This window comes from Cnephaeus nilssonii, assembly GCF_951640355.1.
Source record: "Cnephaeus nilssonii genome assembly, chromosome: 5".
Classification (NCBI taxonomy): domain Eukaryota; kingdom Metazoa; phylum Chordata; class Mammalia; order Chiroptera; family Vespertilionidae; genus Cnephaeus; species Cnephaeus nilssonii.
The window spans coordinates 34762705-34785348 of record NC_137076.1 but is presented as its reverse complement, the minus strand read 5'-3'; the positions used below and the strand labels follow the sequence as shown (position 1 = coordinate 34785348).

At 40.7% G+C, this 22644-nt stretch overlaps 1 protein-coding gene across 2 annotated transcripts in view; it reads right to left on the bottom strand.

The window, feature by feature from the left end:
- The window catches only part of MSRA (methionine sulfoxide reductase A), a 372548-nt gene that overhangs the window by 207879 nt on the left and 142025 nt on the right, over window positions 1-22644 (bottom strand). The window contains exon 2 of one of the 2 annotated variants that reach the window (XM_079773103.1): window positions 20179-20247. The exons of the other annotated variant lie outside the window; for it this stretch is intronic. Within the exon in view, the coding sequence (XP_079629229.1) occupies window positions 20179-20247 (69 nt within the window). The remainder of the gene's footprint in view (window positions 1-20178; window positions 20248-22644) is intronic. 2 annotated transcript variants of the gene reach the window in all.

The window sequence follows — 22644 nt, the reverse complement described above, 5'->3', positions numbered from 1 at the left end:
TCTACCAGGGACACTGGGAGCTATGTGTCTCTGGGTCACTCACTAGCCTCTGAAAAATGAGTAGAACCAAATTATTTCTAACATCCAGCTTGATCATTGAATGATCCGAGGGCTCTCTGGAGGGAAATATAAAGAGAAATGAAATCTATTTTCCTCTTCTCAACTTGAACTATAACCAGTGAGCAAATAAAATTTTTCTGCCAAATGGTACATAACCTGGGATCCTTTTCCTTATGTGATAAGAAGAAAAGGGAGCCACATATCATACTAATAACTCTGTATACACAGAATTCCCCAACTACCCTACAAGAAAGACAGTCTTAGCCCCATTTTAAGGATGAGAAAATGGAAATTCAAGGGTTAGATCACTTGCCCAAAGACACAGAACTGAGGCAGACCCAGGATTCCCACCCAGACATGCCTGGGATTCAAAGCCGATGTTCTTTCCACTATGCCATGCTGCCTCCCTAGAAACAACCTCAGAATCTAGTCTTGGTGGAAAGCTGTGGAGACTTGTAAGCGAGCTGAATTAAGAGGTGCCCTATTTTAGATACAGGGTGTGAAGGATAATTCCATGGTAGCACATTATTCATCACAGAGAATTCAGTGGCACCTGCTAAGTAAAAGGCAGTTCGTGAGGATCTCATGCAAACAGCATTTTATGGAGCACTCTGCTGGAATTACATGTTCTGTTATGGATTTTACTAGACATAAAGTATATAGAGAGTCAACAGCAAAGACACAGTCCACTATTCACAGCACACTTCCAAGGCACTCCTCTCCATGACTCCCTGTCCTCCTTAAAGGGGGTGATGTCACATCTGGTCCAGGTCATAGCTCTGATCAGGGAGAAAAACCAGAATTCAAATTCCAGTCACAATTTGATAAGTGTGAACCCTTTATCAGAAGGGGGACCTGCAGAGATGGGGAATATCCTGGGTTAAATTCTAGAAACACAACTCAGTAAACCTGAGACTAGAGGTAGCCAGGCCCTGGTCACAGACACACATTCACAGACCCCGGCAGTGTATGGCCTGTGCAAATCACTGCCGCCAAGCTGTGCAGCAGAGAAGGGGGCAGGAGAATGGAAATTTGCTGATAGTTTCAGCTCTAAAATACTAGGACTCTCCTAAAGAGGGTGAATACAGGTGGCAGAAATGAGGTCTCAGCATATTTTCTTTGCTAGCTTTACTTTCTGGCAAACGTACATCATGTTAAATAATTCAAGACAACAACTTTCCTTATCACTACTCTTACTTGAAAACTGCAAAATTTTCAAATATCTTCTGCTAAAAAGTAACCATATAGCAATTAGAGTCTGATTGATGTTTTCAGTATTTGATAACAATTAATTGCCTTCTGTCCACATTAACTGTTAATGCTGCTTTAATTTGATTAATTATTCTTTGCAGTCTCTTCCCTAATTTAAAACGTGCCCATAGACACAGTTACGCTCCACTGTGCCTTTGTACTGTGATTAATGTGGTTCCAGGTCTTTATACACATCGCTGTATTTCATCCTTTACCCTGGGAATAGTCTCTGAAGAGTACATGTCTTTGTTCACCAAGAGGGCTCAAGAACCAGTCCAGGGTTAGAAGGAACCTTACCTCTAATCTAGCTTAAATGCCCTGCTAATATTTAAAAATCTCTCATATCACAGCAAAACGTTGTCCAAAACTTGAATTGCCTTCAACCTCTTGAAACAGTCCTGTCCAACTCTGCAGGTCTAATGACAATTAAAAAGCTCATCCCTGCATGGAGCTGAAACCCTGGAATGTTCCCTCCTTGGCTCTGATCATCTCCATTGAGATCATGAAGAACAAATTTAGCTCCTCTTCCTGGTGACAACCTGTCAACACTTTGACCATTTGAGGACAGCCTTGGTAACTCCATGGACCTCCTGTTGTCTGAGCTGAATACGAGTTCCTCCATCTGCTCCTCATGAAGACATGTTTTTGAATCCACTCACTATGTGCTCCTCAGAAGGTGCACCAATGTGTCTGCGTCCCTTCAAGGGCAGTGGGGCCACAACTGGTCCCAGTTTTGGACTGGTAAGGCAGTAGATTCCCTGGACAGGAGGGCCTTTGGATGGACATGCCGGCACTGTGGAAGCCCAGGCATTGCAAAATGAGCTCAACAGAAGCAGCACCGTTCTCTCAGCTGCTGGAAGAATCTGGTTGCTAAGTGGACTGAGGATAACACTTGATGAAATAGACAGCAGCCCCTCAATTCAAGAGGAGCATACTCCTCCTGAGGATGCGAGCATGAGGCTGGAGATGAGGCAGGGTAAGAATGTGCTATGGGATTTTATCAGGGCCTGATATATACGTTAACAGTTTGCCTAGACCAGTGATGGGCAACCTTTTGAGCTTGGTGTGTCAAACTTCGCCAAAAAACTGAGCATAACTTGGGTAGTGTGTCACTTTGAGGAAAAAACATTATTTCGCAAATGTTTCATCCTCGGCATGCAGCCACCTCAGCGGCCGCGTGTCATCAGAAATGGCTACGCGTGTCAGTGCTGACACGCGTATCATAGGTTCGCCATCACTGGCCTAGGGCAAAGAAAAGAAAGCTCTAGGAAAGAAATAGCATTCATTTTTCCTAAGAGGTGTCCTTCAGCATTTTTCTACTTCCCAGATGTATCTGTTCATGGCCCCTGCCTCTCTAAAGTACTTGCAATTTTATTTTCCTTTGAAGAGTGGGTAGGAGATTTATGGAACTTCAATGAATAAATGACCGTGATATTTGCCAGTGGGTGTTGATTAACACAGTAGAATGCTTTCAATTCCAGCTCCATCCTGTAGGACAGATTGGGGTAGAAAAGAGGTTCCAGATGAAGAAAACTTCCTGAATGGTCCCCCAAACAATCTGCAGCTACAATATGACCTTCTTCTTATTTTTCTTGAGAAGCAGAAAAACATTAGAGGGAGGCTAGTGTCAGCCTGGATCATTTTACTTCATCAGGAAGGAACAGTATAGCTGAGAGGCTGTTAGTGAAAGATAGAAAAACAACAATAGGCTGGCAGAAGGGCTCTCAGATTGACAGAGGGACTGCATGCCGACTGCCACCACCATGGTCCAAGCCACCACCAGCTCACCCTTTGAAGACAGAGCACCTCTGCCCTTGAGGAAATAGGAACCAGATTTTATTTTTACGTTTGCTGGTAATGACTGAGGATATGGCTTAAATGGGCAAAGCAGAGTTTCTTGTGAAAGAAAAGGAGATAATACAGGTGTTTGGGAAGAGCATAGTAAGAAGGCATGTGCAGTAGCCTCCAATAGCCTCCAATCTGTTGGTTGTTGTTGTTTTGTTTTTGCAAAAATTAACTCACATCCTTCAAATTCATTCTTCACACTGAAGTTTGAGTGACCTTTTCTGAAATTCAACCACGATCCTATCATTTATTTGGTCCTTGTCTTTCTTAAAAGAAAGTATAATTTCCTTAACCTGATAAACTGTGTGGGTAGTGATGTCAGATGACTACCACAGGGATAGGCTCAGCAGAAGAAGGAAACTACCATCTGTTGAAGATCTAGCTATGATGTAGCCAGCACCACCCTATAGTCTATCCCATAGAGATCTGCCTTATAAGAAAGTTACCATTATTTCTATTTAACAAATGATGATCCAGACTGCAATGATTTGCTAGTGAGAGGCAGAGCTAAGGTTTGAACCCAGATCTGAGTTCATCTCAACACAATGCCACTGTGGAACCAGAAGAGGAGGAACAACATGTTCTAAAAGGAGTTGAAGTATGAAAGTGAGAACAGGGGTGGTCACTAAGTGAGATAGACCTTTCCTGTTTTAGAGTCATCTATTTTTATTTCATCTCTATCCTCACTCCAAACTCTTTGCTCCTAAATTGATCCTTGCCTTTGACCCTCCAGATTTGGCATTCATCTTGACTATCTCCAATAATATTTCATCAAATTTATGGAGATACTAGAGGCCCAGTGCATGATTTAATCATGCACCTGGTGCACCAGCGGGCTGTCCGCTGGTGCCCCAGGCCTTCCGAAAGCCTCCGGCGCTGCGGAGGCTTTCGAAAGGCCTTGCGCCGGAGCAGACAGGCGGCCAGGTCCCCCGCTTTGGCCTTTGATCGCGGGGGACCTGTCCGGCTGGCTGTCCGCTGGTGCCCCAGGCCTTCCGAAAGCCTCCGGCGCTGCGGAGGCTTTCGAAAGGCCTTGCGCCGGAGCAGACAGGCGGCCAGGTCCCCCGCTTTGGCCTTTGATCGCGGGGGACCTGTCCGGCTGGCTGTCCGCCGGTGCCCCAGGCCTTCCGAAAGCCTCCGGCGCTGCGGAGGCTTTCGAAAGGCCTTGCGCCGGAGCAGACAGGCGGCCAGGTCCCCCGCTTTGGCCTTTGATCGCGGGGGACCTGTCCGGCTGGCTGTCCGCCGGTGCCCCAGGCCTTCCGAAAGCCTCCGGCGCTGCGGAGGCTTTCGAAAGGCCTTGCGCCGGAGCAGACAGGCGGCCAGGTCCCCCGCTTTGGCCTTTGATCGCGGGGGACCTGTCCGGCTGGCTGTCCGCCGGCGCCCCAGGCCTTCCGAAAGCCTCCGGCGCTGCGGAGGCTTTCGAAAGGCCTTGCGCCGGAGCAGACAGGCGGCCAGGTCCCCCGCTTTGGCCTTTGATCGCGGGGGACCTGTCCGGCTGGCTGTCCGCCGGCGCCCCAGGCCTTCCGAAAGCCTCCGGCGCTGCGGAGGCTTTCGAAAGGCCTTGCGCCGGAGCAGACAGGCGGCCAGGTCCCCCGCTTTGGCCTTTGATCGCGGGGGACCTGTCCGGCTGGCTGTCCGCCGGTGCCCCAGGCCTTCCGAAAGCCTCCGGCGCTGCGGAGGCTTTCGAAAGGCCTTGCGCCGGAGCAGACAGGCGGCCAGGTCCCCCGCTTTGGCCTTTGATCGCGGGGGACCTGTCCGGCTGGCTGTCCGCAGGCACCCCAGGCCTTCCGAAAGCCTCCGGCAGCCATGGTACAGACGCTGAGCTCGCGGCGCCAGAGGCGCCGCGAGCTCAGCGTCCTTCTGGCCCAATCAGCTACCCCGGCCACCCTGAGTCCCGCCCCCTGCGCCTCCTGCTGGCCCAATCGTGGGCGTAGCGGAGTGATGGTAATTTACATATTACCATTTTATTATGTAGGATAGATATAGATATAGATATATAGATACATATATATCTCCCAGTATCTCTCTGGGCTCCTTCTGACACTCCAATTATACATACATTAAACCAACTGACATTATCTCATAATCACCAAGGCTTGGTTCATTTTTCTAAAAAATATTTTTTTGCTCCCACCCTCAATTTGAATAATTTCTACTGACTTGTCTCCAAGTTCACCAATCCCTTTTTATGCAATATCCAATGTCCTGTTAAGTCTATCCAAAAATAATTGTTTTATTTTGGTGCTATAGTTTTTAGTCCTAGAAATCCATTTCATTCATTTTTATAGTTTACATTTCTTTGTTAATGTTTCCCTGTTAACCCATTCTGTCTACCTTGTCCTGTAAATTCTTTAATGTATCTGTTTTAAGTCCTTGTCTGCTAATTTCAACATTTGACTCATCTCTGATCCTGCTTCTATTAGTTTTTCTCTTTTACTTTTTCTTGTTTCTTCACATGTCCAATCATTTCTATTGCATACTAAACACTGTGGATGATATGTGCTAGATTTTGTCATCTTATTTCCAGAGAATGTTGAATTTTGTTCTGTTAAGCAATTAAATTACTGGTGGGTCGTCTTGATCCTATGGAAGCTTAGTTTTACATTTTATAAGAATGGGCTTATTTTGCTTTTTCCCCTTAGCCCTATGATATAACCCTTTATCCTGGTTTTACACTTAGGAGTTTCGGGAAAAAAACATAAAATTTTATGTATTTCTAACTTAGCAGGACTTGAACTCCAGCTCTTTGCAAGAACTAAGCAGGTGCTGAAATCTCAGCATTTTATCAATTGCTTCCTCCAGGTTTCCTTTGAGTCTCACATTGTATATGGACAAAGTAAAACACAGATTTGAGGGAAATTTGTGCAAAGATGTTGGGATTCCCCCCTCTATTGCTCCTTCCTTCCAGAATGTTTCCCATTGATTTCTAGCTACTCTAGCAGCTCCTAGATTCGACCTCTGTCTCTTCAGCCTAGTATGATAGCCATTTTCTACTTGCTTTCTCTTTTTTTATAAGGAACTGGGAACTGACCTCAAAGAAAAACCTGGTCAAATGTGGTGCTTACCAAGTTTGTTTTCCTTATTTCAAGAACTATGTTTTTCCTAGATTCTGCCCAAAGACCAACATTTGGTTGTTCTCCAGTCCCTGCAGACAACTGAATTTTTAAAAAATATTTTGTCAAGAGATAAAATTATCCTCAGCTAGTGGTTCAGAAACTTGTGCAAGTTCAGAAATCATCTGAGCCCTGGCCAGACAGCTCAATTAATTGGAGCTTTGTTCCATACATTAAAAGGTTGTAGGTTTGGTTCCCCATTGGGGCACAAACCGAGGTTGTGGGTTTGATCTCCGATCGGGGAGTGTACAGGAGGCAACTGATTGATGTTTCTCTGACATCAATGTTTCTCTATCTCCCTCCCTCCCTCTCTCTCTGAAAAGTTGTGTGTGTGTGTGTTTTTTTTTAATAAATCAACTGAGTTAGGATTTAAACCCAAATTTGGCTGATAACAAATGTCGGACATTCCATCCCAAGAGTTTTTGGAGCTAGGAGAGTTAAGGGATTAATGCAAATGTTGATTTACTTCACTGACAAATTTTAGTCTTATTTTAAGCATTGATTTTGTGTTTTAAATCTCATCACTACATTTCTTTGACCTGTGCTCCATTCCACATTTTATGTACACCAGAAATACAATCTGAAATGCTTCTAAACCATTCAATGCATTGTGGAACAACTCACTTTGAATGGAATCAATGCACACATTCAACATGATTCTGAGTGATTTAATTCCATCTAAAAATGCAAGCAGTATTGATCTGTAAGTAAAGCAATAATAATAGCTAAATACTCTCCACAAAGTATATGTATCTGTTTTAGCTAATGTGTTATTTCAAAGGGCCATTTAAATTCTTAATACACAGGGATAAAAAATACAGTTGACCCGTGAACAGCACAGGTTTGAATTGCATGAGTCCACTTATATGCAGATTTTTTCAATAAACATGTACAGTATTGCCCTAGCCATTTTGGTTCAGTGGATAGAGCATCTGCGTGCGGACCTAAGGGTCCCAGGTTTGATTCCAGTCAAGGACACATACCTTGGTTGCAGGCTCCTCCTGGGCCCAGGCCCTGGTTGCAGCTCCTGCAAGAGGCAACCAATCAATGTGTTTCTCTCACATTGATGTTTCTCTCTGTCTTTCCCTCTCTCTTCCACTCTCCCTGAAAATCAATGGGAAAATATCCTCAGGTGAGGATTAACAAACAAACCAACAAATGTGTAGTACTATAAATATATTTTATCTTACTTATGATTTTCCTAATATTTTATTTTCTCTAGCTTAATTTATGGAAGAATGCAGTATATAATCATACAACATAGAAAATATGTACTAATCGACAATTTATGGTATCAGTAAGGCTCCTGATCAACAGTAGGCTGTTAGTGGTTAAATTTGGGGGTCAAAATTTATACACAGATTTTTTAATGCAGAGGGTGCCAGCACCCCTAATCCCTGAATTGCTCAAACTATGAAGATTTAGCATTTGAGACACAAAAAGGTGTGAAGATTTATTATTATTATTATTATTATTATTATTATTATTATTAATTAAAGGCAGTGTGTATTCAAGTCAAAAGTACTGGACTAGGAAGCAATAGCCTCCTAAATGGTACCCCTGCTACTTTACTCATCATCCTAAACATATTATCTTCAATATAGCAGCCAAAAGTGGTTCTTTCAAAAAAGTCATGTCATGTCACTCCTCTGCCCAAAATCCTCTAAAAGCTTTCCACAGTGTACATACCACAGTTAACACAATTACTTCATAATTTAACTTCCTCTTAATGTCTGACCTCTGTTACTATTCCCTCCTCCCCACCCACCCCCCTTTGCTTATTACACCCCAACACACAGACCTCATGCCCAGCCCATTCCTGCCTCAGGGCCTTTGCACTTAAATATTCCTTCTGCCTAGAAGGCTTTATCTACAGATCTCTGCATGACAACTTCCTTTAGGTCTTGGGTTAAATATCACCATTTCATTGACACCTTCCTTGACTACTTTATTTTAAATTATAACCACCAACCTCAACCTAGCATTTCCTACTATCCTCCCCATTTTAATCCACAGCACTTATCACACTGTAAAATCCCATACTATATACTTTAGATAGTTATCTTATTTACTGTCCTACCCAACTAGAGTGTAAATTCTTTGAGGGGTAGAAGGGTTTCTATTTGTCTCCTGCTGCAATAAATGAACAATTTGATTAATACTTGAATACATTATCTGAATGCTAGACCCAGTTCTACCATTAATTAGTAGCTTGACCCTAAAGTCATTTAATCTCTCTGAGCCTCTGTTTTCTTACCTCAGAGTTAAATACAAAAACAAATAAAATTATATATATATATATATATATATATATATATATATATATATATATGAAAATACTTTATAATGTGAAAATTACTTCACAAATATAAAGGTTGTTGCTGGTGGTGGTATTTTTACAGACATTTCCTTGCTAGGTAGATTTAAAAAGTCCTACATGGAAAAGAAAAAACAGGGACAAAATTGTTAGTCCCGTTACCAATGCATTAACAGCAATTGAAAAGCTCTTTGTCATTCAGCTGGTGCACTTGCCCAGCTGTTTATGTGTCACTGAAGACCTATGTACTGGTATCAGGATTAAAACACAGGCTATATGCTTGGGAATCCAGCTCTAATTATTTTACAGATGGAAAAGCAAGGGCAGATGCTGAATCCATGCCGACGAGGCCTTTTCCATCTTCTGGTCACCCTTTTGCACATTACTATAAAGCTGTTTGGGTAAGGCCTGGCCAAAGGACATACTGACCAATCACAAATTTTCAGCCTAAACAAAGGAATGTTCATAAGCAGTTCCCATGCCTTCATGGCAGTTCAGTTCATTGGTTCCTTGGGTAGGTCCTTCTCTAAGTTCCTAGTTAACATATTCCTAAAATTTTCCCAGATGACCTTCCCCAAACTCTCTCCCATTAATGTTCCCTGTGAGGTGAATACAAACTCTTCCCAATGCAAATGTCAGTACCATCTGGGCCAAGGTCATACACCAAGGAAGAAAAAGCCTGATGGACAGAGGGTGACAATAAGTTCTTCCAAGTACTAAATGAATACATGGGTGTATTAAGCAAGATGGATGCAGGCTGCCACTGGAGGTATTTTCTCTTGACCTGACAAATGACAATATTATGAAAATTAAGAAAGCAGAAAAGGGTCATCACATGGAAAGAAATTTGAGATTCAAAGGACTGCATAGTTTGAGAGATCAGAAATGTGGTCTTTCTTTTTCCCACAAAAGAAATAGCATTGATTCCTGAGAAAGCTTGATTCTGGAATGTCATGTGAGAATATTTTCACTTGTCTTACAGTAAGCGTATTTTTAAAATATCTTTTTTGGTTTGTTCATGATAAGGTCTACGATGAACTACCATGAGTTCTTTCTATTTTATTATGAGTCTTGGAATTGCAGCTGAGACTTGGAAGAATATATGGTGAGGCCTACAGCAGAAAGACATCCATTTGGCAAGCATCACTGTTGATCCCAATGTCTTTGGGCTCAACGAAGATACTTGGTCTTGGTCAATGATAATCCTTTGTCTAAGTCCTGGGGCATTGTTGACAAAAGAGGAAGACAAAAAGTGTTTTGTGCAATAGCTCCTGGTATATTGCAGACACTAAATTCTATAGAATGTAGGAAAAGTTCACAGAGTCTTTCATCGTTCACACTATTTTGGCTAAAGGTATGCTGAGCTAAACAACTGTTTCTCAGCGTGGATCAAATATGTTGCTTGAATTGAATACCACCTTCCTAGGTTTTCAGTGATAACATCTCCAGTTATCCCTAGAAACAACAGAACTGACACTGCTGGATTTTGATTGCCCTAAAAAATAACTACATTGTATTGGACTTAAGAAATTTCATTCTTGAAAATTATTTTAATTTTGTTTACTTTATTTATACACAGCATCATTCCAAACATATCAAAAATATACATGATAATAATAAAATGAGATTTTTAAAAAATAAGTACGTCAGTAAAGAGCTCTCCTTCTTGAATCCCAAAATGTTTGGCAGTAAGAACTGCACACAGTTTTTACCTACTCAGTCTGTGAAAATTGGAGGGCAGAAAGTATGGACAATGCACTCTAATAAATATGTCTCCATCTACCCTCTAACTCATTCGCAATATGAAGCCAAAGCATGAAAAAACACCCCAGGTGAAACAGCCCAGTTGTTAGTCTTCATGGTAGGCAACATTCCTAGGGAGGATTTGTCATTTCTTGGCTGCTTATCCATTTCCATCATTTCAATATTTTGAAAGCATTCCATGTCTAGAAGCAAGATGGTCTCCAGCCCTCAGGTCCTCCTAGAGTTGGCTTTTTGATCCTGGGACACTGAGGTTCAGGACCAGACCCACATGGCAGCATGTCCCCTGGTCACAAGACCAGAGGCGAGAACAGGAAGGGAATAAGGCTGCTCCTTAGATCCAGCTTTGCCGGAGACATGACTTTCTGCCACCTGACTATGTGCCACTTCTTTGTTTTACCCAAATCTGTTGAGGAAATCTGTCTACTGTGATTATATTTTCAAGCCTTTGAGCAAGTGGTTACAAATATCAATAATTTCATTAAATGCACAAGTGAAAATGGTCATTCAGTCCAAATAAAGATGTTTCCATCACTTGTTAAATCACTTTTGACTTAAGCAACTATACCTATGTGTGCTTCTGAGTCATGAATATACATTTAATCCATGCTCAGACACATGGAGCAAAATGGTAAATATGGGGAGAAATGAAGCTGCTTTCCTAATCAAACTAGATGTCAAGATATTAAATAGTTGATAAAATGGAAGTTTCTTTTTATAGAAATATTCCAGTTCATAAATACAGGGAAATGCTAGAATTAAAATGTTATCATCTTGCAGCCTCTAATAAAATAATAGATCTAAGCAATGATCATTAATGGCTTCACCAAAAGAGAGACAACTGATTATTAAATGCCTCCTGAATGGTTTACACCTATGGATTCTGATCAGGCTTCCAATTCCCAGTTTGCAGAAAATACAGGGGCCTGAAAAACATGACCATTCAATCTCCGACTGAAGAAAACAGTGCAGAATAAATCATCTAATTTTTCAAACAAATTGCAAGGGAAAAGAGAGAGATGAACTTATAGATTAAAAGAGACTGAATATTTATATCAACCAGTTGAAATGTATGGACTCTATTTGGATCCTGATTCAAGCAAATAGTTTGAAAAAAAAACATTTATGAGACAACAGTGAAAATATGGACTCATGGGATATTCAATGATAACAAGGAACTATTTTTAGTACAATATGCCAGTGTGGTGTGTTTTCTTAAAAATTGCTCTTTGGAGATATATACAAAAATGTTCATGGTTGAAATTATATTATATTTCAGATTTTCTTTCAAATAACCTGGGGTGAAGGAGAGTGAGTGGAAATACAGATGAAACATATTCAGCCCTAAGTGATAACTGTTGAAGCTGAGTGAGTGAGGCTTCATTATAGTAGTCTCTCTGTTTTTATGTTTGAAAGTTTTCATAATAAGGAACTAAAAAATAAATATATTTTAAAATCGTGAGAAAAATAACAATGATAGAACATTACCTAAAAGATAACTAGTCCACTGACTCTTTTTGATACAAGACAAGTAACTTCTAGGTTAAGCCAGAGCCTACCTGCCAGAGAAGACTTGTGGTACCCATAAGGGCATGTGAACCAAACTGCCCCTGGTGGATATCAGGAACCCAAAGAGAGGAGCAGTGTGACCAACAGCTCACAAATCGCCTCATGCTGCTCACTCCAAGGTTATTATAGCTGTACCATTTACTGCCTTACATTACACAGTGTCCTCCTTATTAATATCCTTGAAAAGAAATTTCTTTCTGGTTCTAGAATCAGGAAATCTTATGATTCCCCCAAGCATGTAGATTTTCAGTATCATTAAAACTGAAGCCAATCACCACTTCACACCATCAGAATGGTAATTAACAAACAAAATAACAAATGTTGTCAAGAACGTAGAGAAATTGAAACCCTTGTGCTTTGTTGATAGGAATGTAAAATGGTTCAGCCATTATGGAAAATGGTATGGCAGTTCCTAAAAAATGAAACATAGAATTACTATATGATCCAGTGATTCCACTTGTAAGTATATAGCCAAAAGAATTAAAAGCAGGGTCTTGGCCCTGGCCAGTGTGACTCAGTTGGTTGAGCATCATCCTATATACCAAAAGGTCTCCGGTTCCATTCCTGATGAGGGCACATGCCCAGGTTGTGGGCTCGACAGGAGGTTTTTAGGAGGTAGCCAATAGATGTTTCTCTCCATCTCCCTTACTCTCTCTCTAAAATCAATAGAAACATATTTTTTTAAAAAGAAAAGTCTTGGAGAGATATTTGTACACACGTTTATAGAAATATTATTCACAATAGCCAAAGGTTGAAGCAACAAAGTGTCCATTGACAGATGAATGGATAAACAAAATGTGATATCTACATTCAGTGAAATATTAGCCTTAAAACAGGAATGAAAGGAGAATGGTGGTTGCTTAGGGCTAGGGGGAGGGAAAATGGAAAGTTAGTATTTAATGGATACAGAATTTCAGTTGGGAAAGATTAAAAAGTTCAAGGGGGTGGTGGCGATGATTGCACAACAATGTGAATGTACTTAATTCTATAGTACATTTAAAAAAAGGTAGATAGTAAATTTTATATTTGTATATTTTACCACAATTTTTAAAAACTGAAACCAACTATACAACTAACTGATCTTTACATATCTGTCAGAAAATAGAGGCAAATTTGTGGCCAACTTCTATCAGTTATATTGAATTGTGGCATGCATTCTTCGTATATTTCATTTCTCATATTTTTCTCAAGTCTAACATTTACTTAAATCCAGTAAGTGTTACTTTGCCATCTCTTGTATATACTTTAATTTTCCTTTATTTCATTTTATAACAAGGCCGAAAATAAGTGGTTGGGAAGAATGAAAGGAAGAGAGAGAATATTCTTTTTTATGTTATCTGCAACACAAGCTCAGTATTTTTCTTAAACATGCTGATTGAGTTAAATTGAATAACAATTAAGTTTTTTAGCTTTTGTTGTTTTCCATATCTATGTTTCTCTTCTAAAAATGTTAATTAACAGAGGAGCAGTAGAAACATGGCTGTTTCTCCTGCACATCCTTTTGAGCATATTTTCTCTATAGAAATTGCTGCTGTACTTGTAAAATAAATTAAACAAATCTTTCTCATTTTCAAAACTTTTAAAAGTTGGTCAAATGGATAGTCACTGTATACTAGTGATAATAGTGAAAAAAAATAGCTAAAACTGACCAGCTCTATAGTTGAGGCCAAACAAGAAATATTGGTATTTCTGAGAGCTCTGTACTGACTCAGAAGGAAGCCATCAGTCTAATTTAACTTAGGCCAGTGATGAGAGTGGGCCTAACAGAAAGTTTAACAAGGGCTGGCCTATGCCCAGCCAGTATTAGATCAGTTCTCAACTAATGCTGTGTGTTATCCTTCAAAATCCCTGAGTTAAAGGAATCATCAGGTCTAATGCAGAGAGATTATGGATCAAATGGAACGGACCAATGTTGGGGTCGCCGCTTGGGGCCTTGATCACAGCTAGCTCTAACTGGGGAGAGCAGATGGCTTCCTCAAAGAGTACCTCCCCGGCTGGTCCTGTGAGCAGAAGTGTCTGAGATCTGACAGCACACTGTCACCCCTATCCTAAATGCCTTGATGACTCATGACATTCTGACAACAACCCTATGAGGTAATTATTCTTCCCCTTGCTTTATAGATGAGGAATGGGGCTTAGAGGAAGTCACAAACTTGTCTGAAGTCACCCAGCAAGATTTATCTGACTACAAAGACCTCCGTGAATTCTGAATTCTTTAGAACTTCTCCACACTTTTTTTCTTGGGGAGGGGACTTATTTTCTGGGTCTTACATGCATTCCACAATGCTGAGGCTGATGGATACGTGGTCTCTAAGCAAGTGAAGTATTACTTTAACAAACATTTGATTTATTCCTCTCTACAATGGTTTTAGCTCCATTCTCTAAGCACAGAAATCCCCACCCACATTCCAGCTTCCATTCTCTCTATATATTTCCACCCTTCCCCACACCGGGACACCCTCTCTGACTCCAGCTGTGTTCTCTTGGATCAGGTGGACTGCCATACAAATCAAAAGGGATTTTCAATACAGGCTTGGAAAGGTCTCTTCCTCTTTCCTTTCCCATATTATCTGACCTCTCTGCACTCAAAAAGAAAATAAAAATTGAGATCACCACACACATGAAAAAAAAAAAAAGTAAGATAAAGTGCATCTTAAAACATGGCTCCAAATGACCAATTACTGTCCCTTAAAGGTGCGTCAGCTTACCATGGGAAGAAGGCCCATTTTTGTTTCCCCAAGTATCTCATCACTTAAGAACTTTGCACCAGTTAGCAGCCTGCTGTTCTAACAGCCTTGTGAATTTAGATTGTTTGGTTAATTATAAACACATTTCAAAGTCATTCTTTCTGGCTTTTCCCTAGAATGAGTGACTGCCACTCCACAGCCCACAGAATGGTCTTCAGTAGTTTTCAGTCAAGGTTCAGGGAGAAATATGCCACACTGGGATTTGATTATTTACCAACATAATGTTGGATTCAAGCCAATGAGACACCAATATATTTTCCTTTGAAGTCTGACATATTGCCTGCTGCTTTCAATGCTGTTTTCTTGGCTGGCAGACAAAATAACTGTGGCTGTTTCAAAAATCACCTCCAATTCAAGTGGGGAGGGGAGGTGTCTTGATTGGTTCATCTTACAGTCACTGAGCTCATTCTCCCTTGGGGTGGAAGGTGAGTCCCAGAGTGAGCTGCGTGTATGGGCCTCTGACAGCCATGGCCCCTGCCCTGGGATCAGTCCTTGACAAAGCTATTCAAGGAAGAGGCTAGCAAATTCTTGGCAGCTTGGCTATAAACAGACATGTGCAACGAGATCATCAGCACGTTTTCATGATGTCTTGGCTGTCTTTGGCTCCCTCTTATTTGGAGAGCCCTAAGAGAACCTGACAGAGAAAATGGGTTTTGCAGGGATTTGAGTTCACAGAGCTATTGCTCTCAGACTCCTGGAATCCAAAAAGCCCATGACAACCCTAGGAATTCGCTGAGGCACTTCTGCTGTTGTCCCTTGTATCAATTCCTGAACATGATGATCTCTCGTGGCAGAATCATACCTCTCACCAAACAGCCTAGATGTGTGTTTCTAAATGGTAGGATCAAAGAATTTAGAGTAAGTAGTAATTGTTTTTCAAAAAGGTTTAACATTCTGAAACAAAGTAAATTCTCATTTATTGAGAAGAAAGAATCTTAAAGGCTATTTAGCCCCACTTCTCAATTGGTTAGGAATGACCTCTTTCATTTGAATACTTCTAATGACGGAGAGCTCATTACCTTACATCACTGGACAGTATTAGTACAATGTTAAAATTGCAAGAGTATAATCAGATCAATTCCCCATCTCTTCTTTGATTGCTATGGTTTTATAAATATAACTTAACTTGTAACTTCAAGTCATTCAGAAAGAATATAACAGTATATATTGAGTAAAATCTGGGAAGTTAATATAACTACTGGTGTTATACTATAATATATATTATATATAATGTAAGTCTACTGCATTTAATTTTCCACTTGTTTACCTCCATTTATATATCTTATTTTATTGCTTTTCAATTTCAACTTTAATCAATGTGTATTTATTACTCGGCACAATATTTTATAATGTACATTCTCATTATAGGGAAACTCGTGCAAGGGGCTCGGCCCTCGCAGCCCGGCTGCCTCGCGGTCCCACAGCCCCAAGGTCCCGCCCACTGGTCATTCTGGAAGGTCATTCTGGAAAGTTCTGCTGTCCTATCTATTTAGCATATTAGCTCTTTATTATATAGGATCATTTTTAACAACACCCTTTTCACTCTCAAAAGTATCCTGCTTTGGATGATACATTTTATGGTCAAGTACCATACTTTAAAGTTTTAAAAAATTGTAATTTCAGTTTTTTAAATTGTACTAAAAACTTCAGAAATTAAGACAGGAATCCCAACCCCAACTTTTCTGCACTCTTCTCAATAAGCTCTTATTTTATTTTGAAAAGATAAATCTTCTTGACCATGGAATATTTTTAATAAAATGTAACACTGCTCCGTGCTTAAGAACCACCACCACAGAGAGGCTGTAGCACGTGCTTTCGGCGTGGACGGAATGGCCTCTGCCAACGGGCTGTCACTTTCAATAAGCTATTGGGAGCCGAGAGACGGTTCTGAGTCAGGAAGAGCCTGCTGGCAAACGTAATGTGGATGTCCCCGTGCCTGAGAAAGCATTCCCTCTACTTGACCAGATTTCTTTCATCTTTGGGTGACTCAGTTTCTCTGTCTCTAAAGGTGCACAATAAAGCCAACTTCACAGGACCGGTGAAGGATTAAAGGGATGTTAGCCATGGGGCCCTCTCAGCTACCAGGAACAAAGGCATTAAGTAATTGCAAAATGTTCGGTTCTGTTTCTCCAGCTTGTAAAAAAAGGGCTCCCGCTGACTTGAAAGAGAGCATCATACACAGACAGGGAGAAACCCATAGGAGAGCAGAGCCTATTACCTTCATTATCATTGTCCTAAAGTGCAGAGGAGAGAGCGCAACACAAAAGCTAAAGAACTGTGGTCACAGAAAATCAAGACAAGGACTCACCAATGGGCCACAAAGAAAATCTGATAAGATGAACATCTTACTTTAAAATTAATCTGTGAAGGCCCTGGCCAGTTTTGCTCAGTGGATAGAGCGTCAGCCTGCAGACTGAAGGGTCCCAGGTTCGATTCTGGTCAGGGGCACGTGCCTGGTTTGCGGGCTTGATGCCCAGTATGGGGCATGCAAGAGGCAACCGATCAATGATTCTCTCTCTTCATTGATGTTTCTCTCTCTCTCTCTCTCTCTCTCTCTCTCTCTCTCTCTCTCTCTCTCCCCCCCCTTCCTCTCTGAAATCAATAAAAATATATATTTTTAAAAAACCACACACACCTTCTGCCTTAATAATAATAAAAATAATAATCTGTGAAGATTATAGGCCAGAAACTAGGAAATAATCTAAAGGGTATCCCCCCAAAATATATACACACTTTAATAGTTGATGACTCTCTTTATTTTCACTCCTTTTCAGGTTTAACTAATTTGAAATAATGGGTGAAGTCAGACTATGCTTTGAACAAATAAATTTTATCCTAAAGTGCCACTAGACTTTTTTTATGGGATTACATAAAAGATAAAATTTATGGTACAAAACCAGCAACAGTTGATGAATTGAAGGTGTATGGTTAATGAATTGAAGGTGTACAATCAATTGAACTAAATGATTCTTGATGTTTGTGATTCCATTGCTTTGCGTTATCAGCAGTGCCTGGACCAGAATGGTCATCAGTTTGAAAATAGGAATGGACAAAAAAAATTATTCATTTTTGTAGATTCTTTTAAATTTTGAAAATGAACTGTATGTTAATAAACACTGACTTTATAATCATTCCTAATGTGTATGCAGTTTTTCGGAACACCGTGTATATATCCTCTGGTCACTTGATACAATAACATATTCATGTATTTTTCACAATGGAGCATGCCCTGTCCCTCACTCTACCCTTCCTTACAGTAGCCACTCCAATATAAATGCCTACTGGCAGTTCAATGGCCACTTTCAGAGTGGATTAAATTTAAAAGCTCCTATTTCAACAGCATGGTACATTCAAATGATTAAGCAACAGATAATAAAATTAGTGATGCAATTTTGGCATAAAATATTAAAACCTCCAAGAGAGAAGGATGAATTTGGACAAATAGAAAGTGCTATTGCTGCTTCAGTGAACTCACAGTCAAGTACTAGTATATGTAAGACACTCTCCTCTATAATACATGCTACTAAAATCAACAGGAAAGATAAATAGTAGGAGATGTCACTACAAGCAAAAGCTGTGGCTCGAGAGCCCTTCAGAGCACCCTGGGAATGCATAGAAATTCACAAATCAATTTGCCAAATTGGCTTAGCTGGAAATCACACTTTTGTGCATGGATCCAGCTGAAAGGCACTTGTGAATCTATCAGACTCTCCCACGGCTTCTTCAACCTGTGCCAAGAATCTGGGGACATGGTCCAAAGAGTGTGGACTTCAGGGTCAGTCAGACTAGGGCTACAATTCTAGCTCCACTGTCTCACTGGCTGAGTGATCTGGGATAAGTCATTTGACCTTTCTGGGAAGGGAATTACATAATCCTACCAGCCTTGCAAGGTGCTAGAACATAGGACAAAGAGCTAAATGCTATACTTAATTTAACCAATTGAGTATAACTATAAACAACCCAGAGTGAGAGAAGCCCACCCCCAAAACCAAGCATTTCCTCACTCCATTTCAGGACAGGTGGATAAGTAATGTACGTGAGAACAGTTTTAAAACATTAACATAAAATGCAATCATATTCTTGACCAAAATAGGAACCTTAATTTAAGCATCTGGAAGAGCCAAACTGCAGTTCTAATAATGTAAAAATTCTTAGATGTCAAAAAATATTCTATTTTACATTCTGTACTTGTATAAATTATGCACATGATTCATCTCTTTTAACACCACACCCCTTGTCCTGTCACAGTGGGCTTCTCAGAGACTGCCTGCTGCAGGATGAGCCTTTGGCCCTGCTCTAGATGGCAGTTTCTTGCAAGGGCTTTTGTTGTATCACTGCTTTTAGCACTGAAGTTTCTTTGAGCTGGAAATTAGCCTCACACAACCCATATATATATTAGCCTACTCAGGATAAAATGTTTCCTTAAGCCCAGAGCTGGAATCAGAGTTAGCAATCAGTGGTGATTTACCGTTGAAGAGTTATGAGACAGAGAGCTCATCCTGGCCAGGCATTTGTACATCTTGCACCGTATGGGCTGTCACCTTTTGAAATATCAGTGGTTAGGGATTATTATACTCAGACATTTAAATGAAGGATTTGATTTTTTAAGAACTAAGCATAATGCACACTCTAAAAATGTGTGCCAGATATTTGACTCGTAACTCTCTCTGAGGAATGAAGTGCAGGTGGGGCCATTTTACCTAAGTTGTCGGCTCAGCACAGTGCCTGTCACCAGGGGTCACAAATGTCACATCAATGTTCAAAGGGTTCTTTTGCAGATTGTTTTTGTCTTTTAGATTGTTCAACCCTGAGACACTAGGTTTCGTGTCATATTGGGAAATGTAAAATAATACCTGTCTTAGCACATTTCCCTCTGTTCTGATATAGGGGAAACTTCGTTTCTGAAGGACAGTCCTAGTACCAGGCAGGCCAGGGGCACTGTTTGGCCACAGAATTGGGAATATCTGTGAATAAAGCTTATGATGAGATGATTATTATCATCATCATCGTTGTCCCTTTTATTAGTATAGATTAGTATAGACAGAAGACAGATGTTTTCTCCTAAGGAATATGCTCAATTCATAATGGAGGAGACAGAGGTCATTCAACTAGACCGAGTTTTGTGAAATAACTCAAAACTACTTGAATTCCACCCAGAATTCAACAAAATTATATATCAATGTGGAAGAAAAAAAAACCCTCCCCACAAAGAAAAACACAAGCCCTAAATGACCAGGTTAATTCACAGTGTGGACTTAAGAAGTAGCAAATACACAGTTTGATATTTGGTCTGCAAGGTGAGGGGGGGAAAGCATATTAAAATATATAGAATAAGCTTTTCTGATCCCAGTAATACTAAAAACTCAGTAGTTTGCGGGGAGGAGGGGTTGGCTCCGATGATTTGTACATATCTAGAAGAGCCCAGATTTTGAAGCCCTGAGGACACTTGCTAAAACTCAGAAATTTGGCACTAGTCTTTGCACACGATTTGGGTTTTCTTTCAGAGTTGATATCTTACCAAATACAGCCATCTGTGTTCCCTCTGGGAAAGGTTCAACTGTTCTGTTGCCATTGACATGATGTTTGGCTATAAAAAAAATAAAGAGAGAAAGAAAGAAATGCAAGTTAAGTGTAAAGTTCTACACACATGCTAACACATGTCATTAAATGTGTCAAAGAGCCTGCTTCTCATTTTTATTTAGAAATAACACCAAAGCTTACCCTCTTATGACAGTTTCAAGTATTGTGGTTTTGATCTTTTACAGGAAAGCCCAGAGATGGGCTGTGCGAACATGTCACTTTGCAAATGAGTGTGCTAAGGCCTGGCCTTAGGCAGGACTGTGCAGTAGGTGGAGGCAGTGCCAGCCCAGCCTGAGAGCTCCTGCCTCCTAGCCAGAGGGTCCCCACTGTGCCAGGCCATCCCTGGAGAACAAGGGAAGCTCCAGCTTCCAGGGGGCCTGGGTGGCTTCCACTGAAGACCTAATCAGTAAAGTGAGTCATAAAGACAGCAGGGTCACATTAAGACCAACTTTTCAAGAACATATCATTTCACTACAGTTCAAGCACTGTTCCCAGGAGCCAAAGACACTCACCTTCTTAGAGCCCAGACATACTCTAGTGCTTGCTACTACTCTTCATGCATCCTGGTCTCCTCCACCAATCATCCTTCCCATCCCAGTGTATATCAAGGATTTTGGAATGAAAAGTAACCATGTGACCCAGCTGGCGTGGCTCAGTGGTTGAGCTACAACCTATGAACCAGGAGGTCACGGTTCGATTCCCAGTCAGGGCGCGTGCCCAGGTTGCAGGCTCGATCCCCAGTGTGGGGCATGCAGGAGGCGGCCGATTAGTGATTCTTTCTTATCATTGGTGTTTATCTCTCTTTCTCTCTCCCTCTCCCTTCCTCTCTGAAATAAATAAAAAATATTTTTAAAAAAAGAAAAGAAAAGTGACCATGTAATTGTTTTCCAGCATTAATTTGTTGCCATCACACCAAACCGCAACCAGATGGGGAATATCTGAATATGGTCCATCTATGAGTATTTTAATATCCTCAACAACTTTTGAATATGGGCATTTATATTAAAAATGCATAACCATGGCTAGAACGCTTTCACATTGCCTCACGTAGCGCATATATTTTGATGTAATGGGTCACGTTAGATTTATTGAACTCTGGCAAAGGACTCAGCACTAAAGCTAGACTCTGAGAGGTCTGGGGGGAGAGTATGACATTTTTTCCTGCCCTTCAGAAGGGTAAAAAATTCAAAAGCAAATTTTACCAGAAAGCTTACACTTATGTGCTAAGTCCTGGAATGAGGACTAAAGGTACTGTAAGAGTTCACAGCACAGGGACAGTCGGTTGGAAAATCAGAGCCAATGACCTGAAGGAATCACAAGTTGTGTAGAATCTTAAAGGAGAGGCAGGACTTGGAAAGGCAGAGGGTGTAGAAGCAACTTCAGTGAGAGCCAGGAGTAGATGCAACCAAGGCATCACCCTGGGCCAGAACAGAGTCTAGGGCATGCTAGAGGTGATATGCTGAGAAGCATGGTAATGAAAGACAGATTGACAGGCATAGACAGGGTCATGGAAGGTCTTGAGAACCCCATCCAAACCCATGGGGGTCCTAAGCACCCTTTGCAACACCACTGCAGTCTTTTAGAACCTGAAGGCTTCAGAAGTTCAGTCCAGTTTAGATGATCCCTTTGGGATACTACTAGTTCAGGGGCTTCCACTGGTTCCTAAGTATGTGTGGCACTATCCTAAGAAGAGAAAACCTGAGAGGGGAGTCGGAGCCAGGCTAGGTGAACAAGAGAGCAAGCCCTACAGTGATCTCTAGGCACTAATTGGCACAATTAGTAAATGCAAGGTGAAAGGTCAGGTGGCATGGGACTTTATCACACACTCACTCATATGGTTAGGACCACTGGTTACTGAATCCAAAGGAATGTGATGACACCCCATGTGGAGGTCACAACTCTGTTCTATGGTGAGCACTCCACAGCCTTGTCCGTGGTTCTAAACATCTTCCTTTAGACACATCAAGAGCTGTACACCTATTCAAATGCTCTGACCCGCTAATCCCACTCAAAAGAATTCAACCTAAGAAAAATGCCACCTACGAAAAGCACATGATATGTATAACAATATTTATTGAAGTATTACTACTTTTAATAATGAAATCTTAAAATCAACTAAATATCCAAAATAGAGAAATTGCTTAGAAATTTATAATCCATGATTTATCAAAAGCATGAAATACTATGCTACATATTTTAAATACAGCATTTGAGAGATATATAGGAATGAGGAAAAATATTTGGGATAATGGTAAGTGAAAACAATCCTATTACACACTGGATGTAGATTAAAATGACAACTAATTAAAATGTGAATGCTTATGGGAAAAAACTGCCAAAGAAACATGCAAAAATGAAAATAACTAGGGAAATTATGCAAGATGTTTACCTTTATTAATTTCCT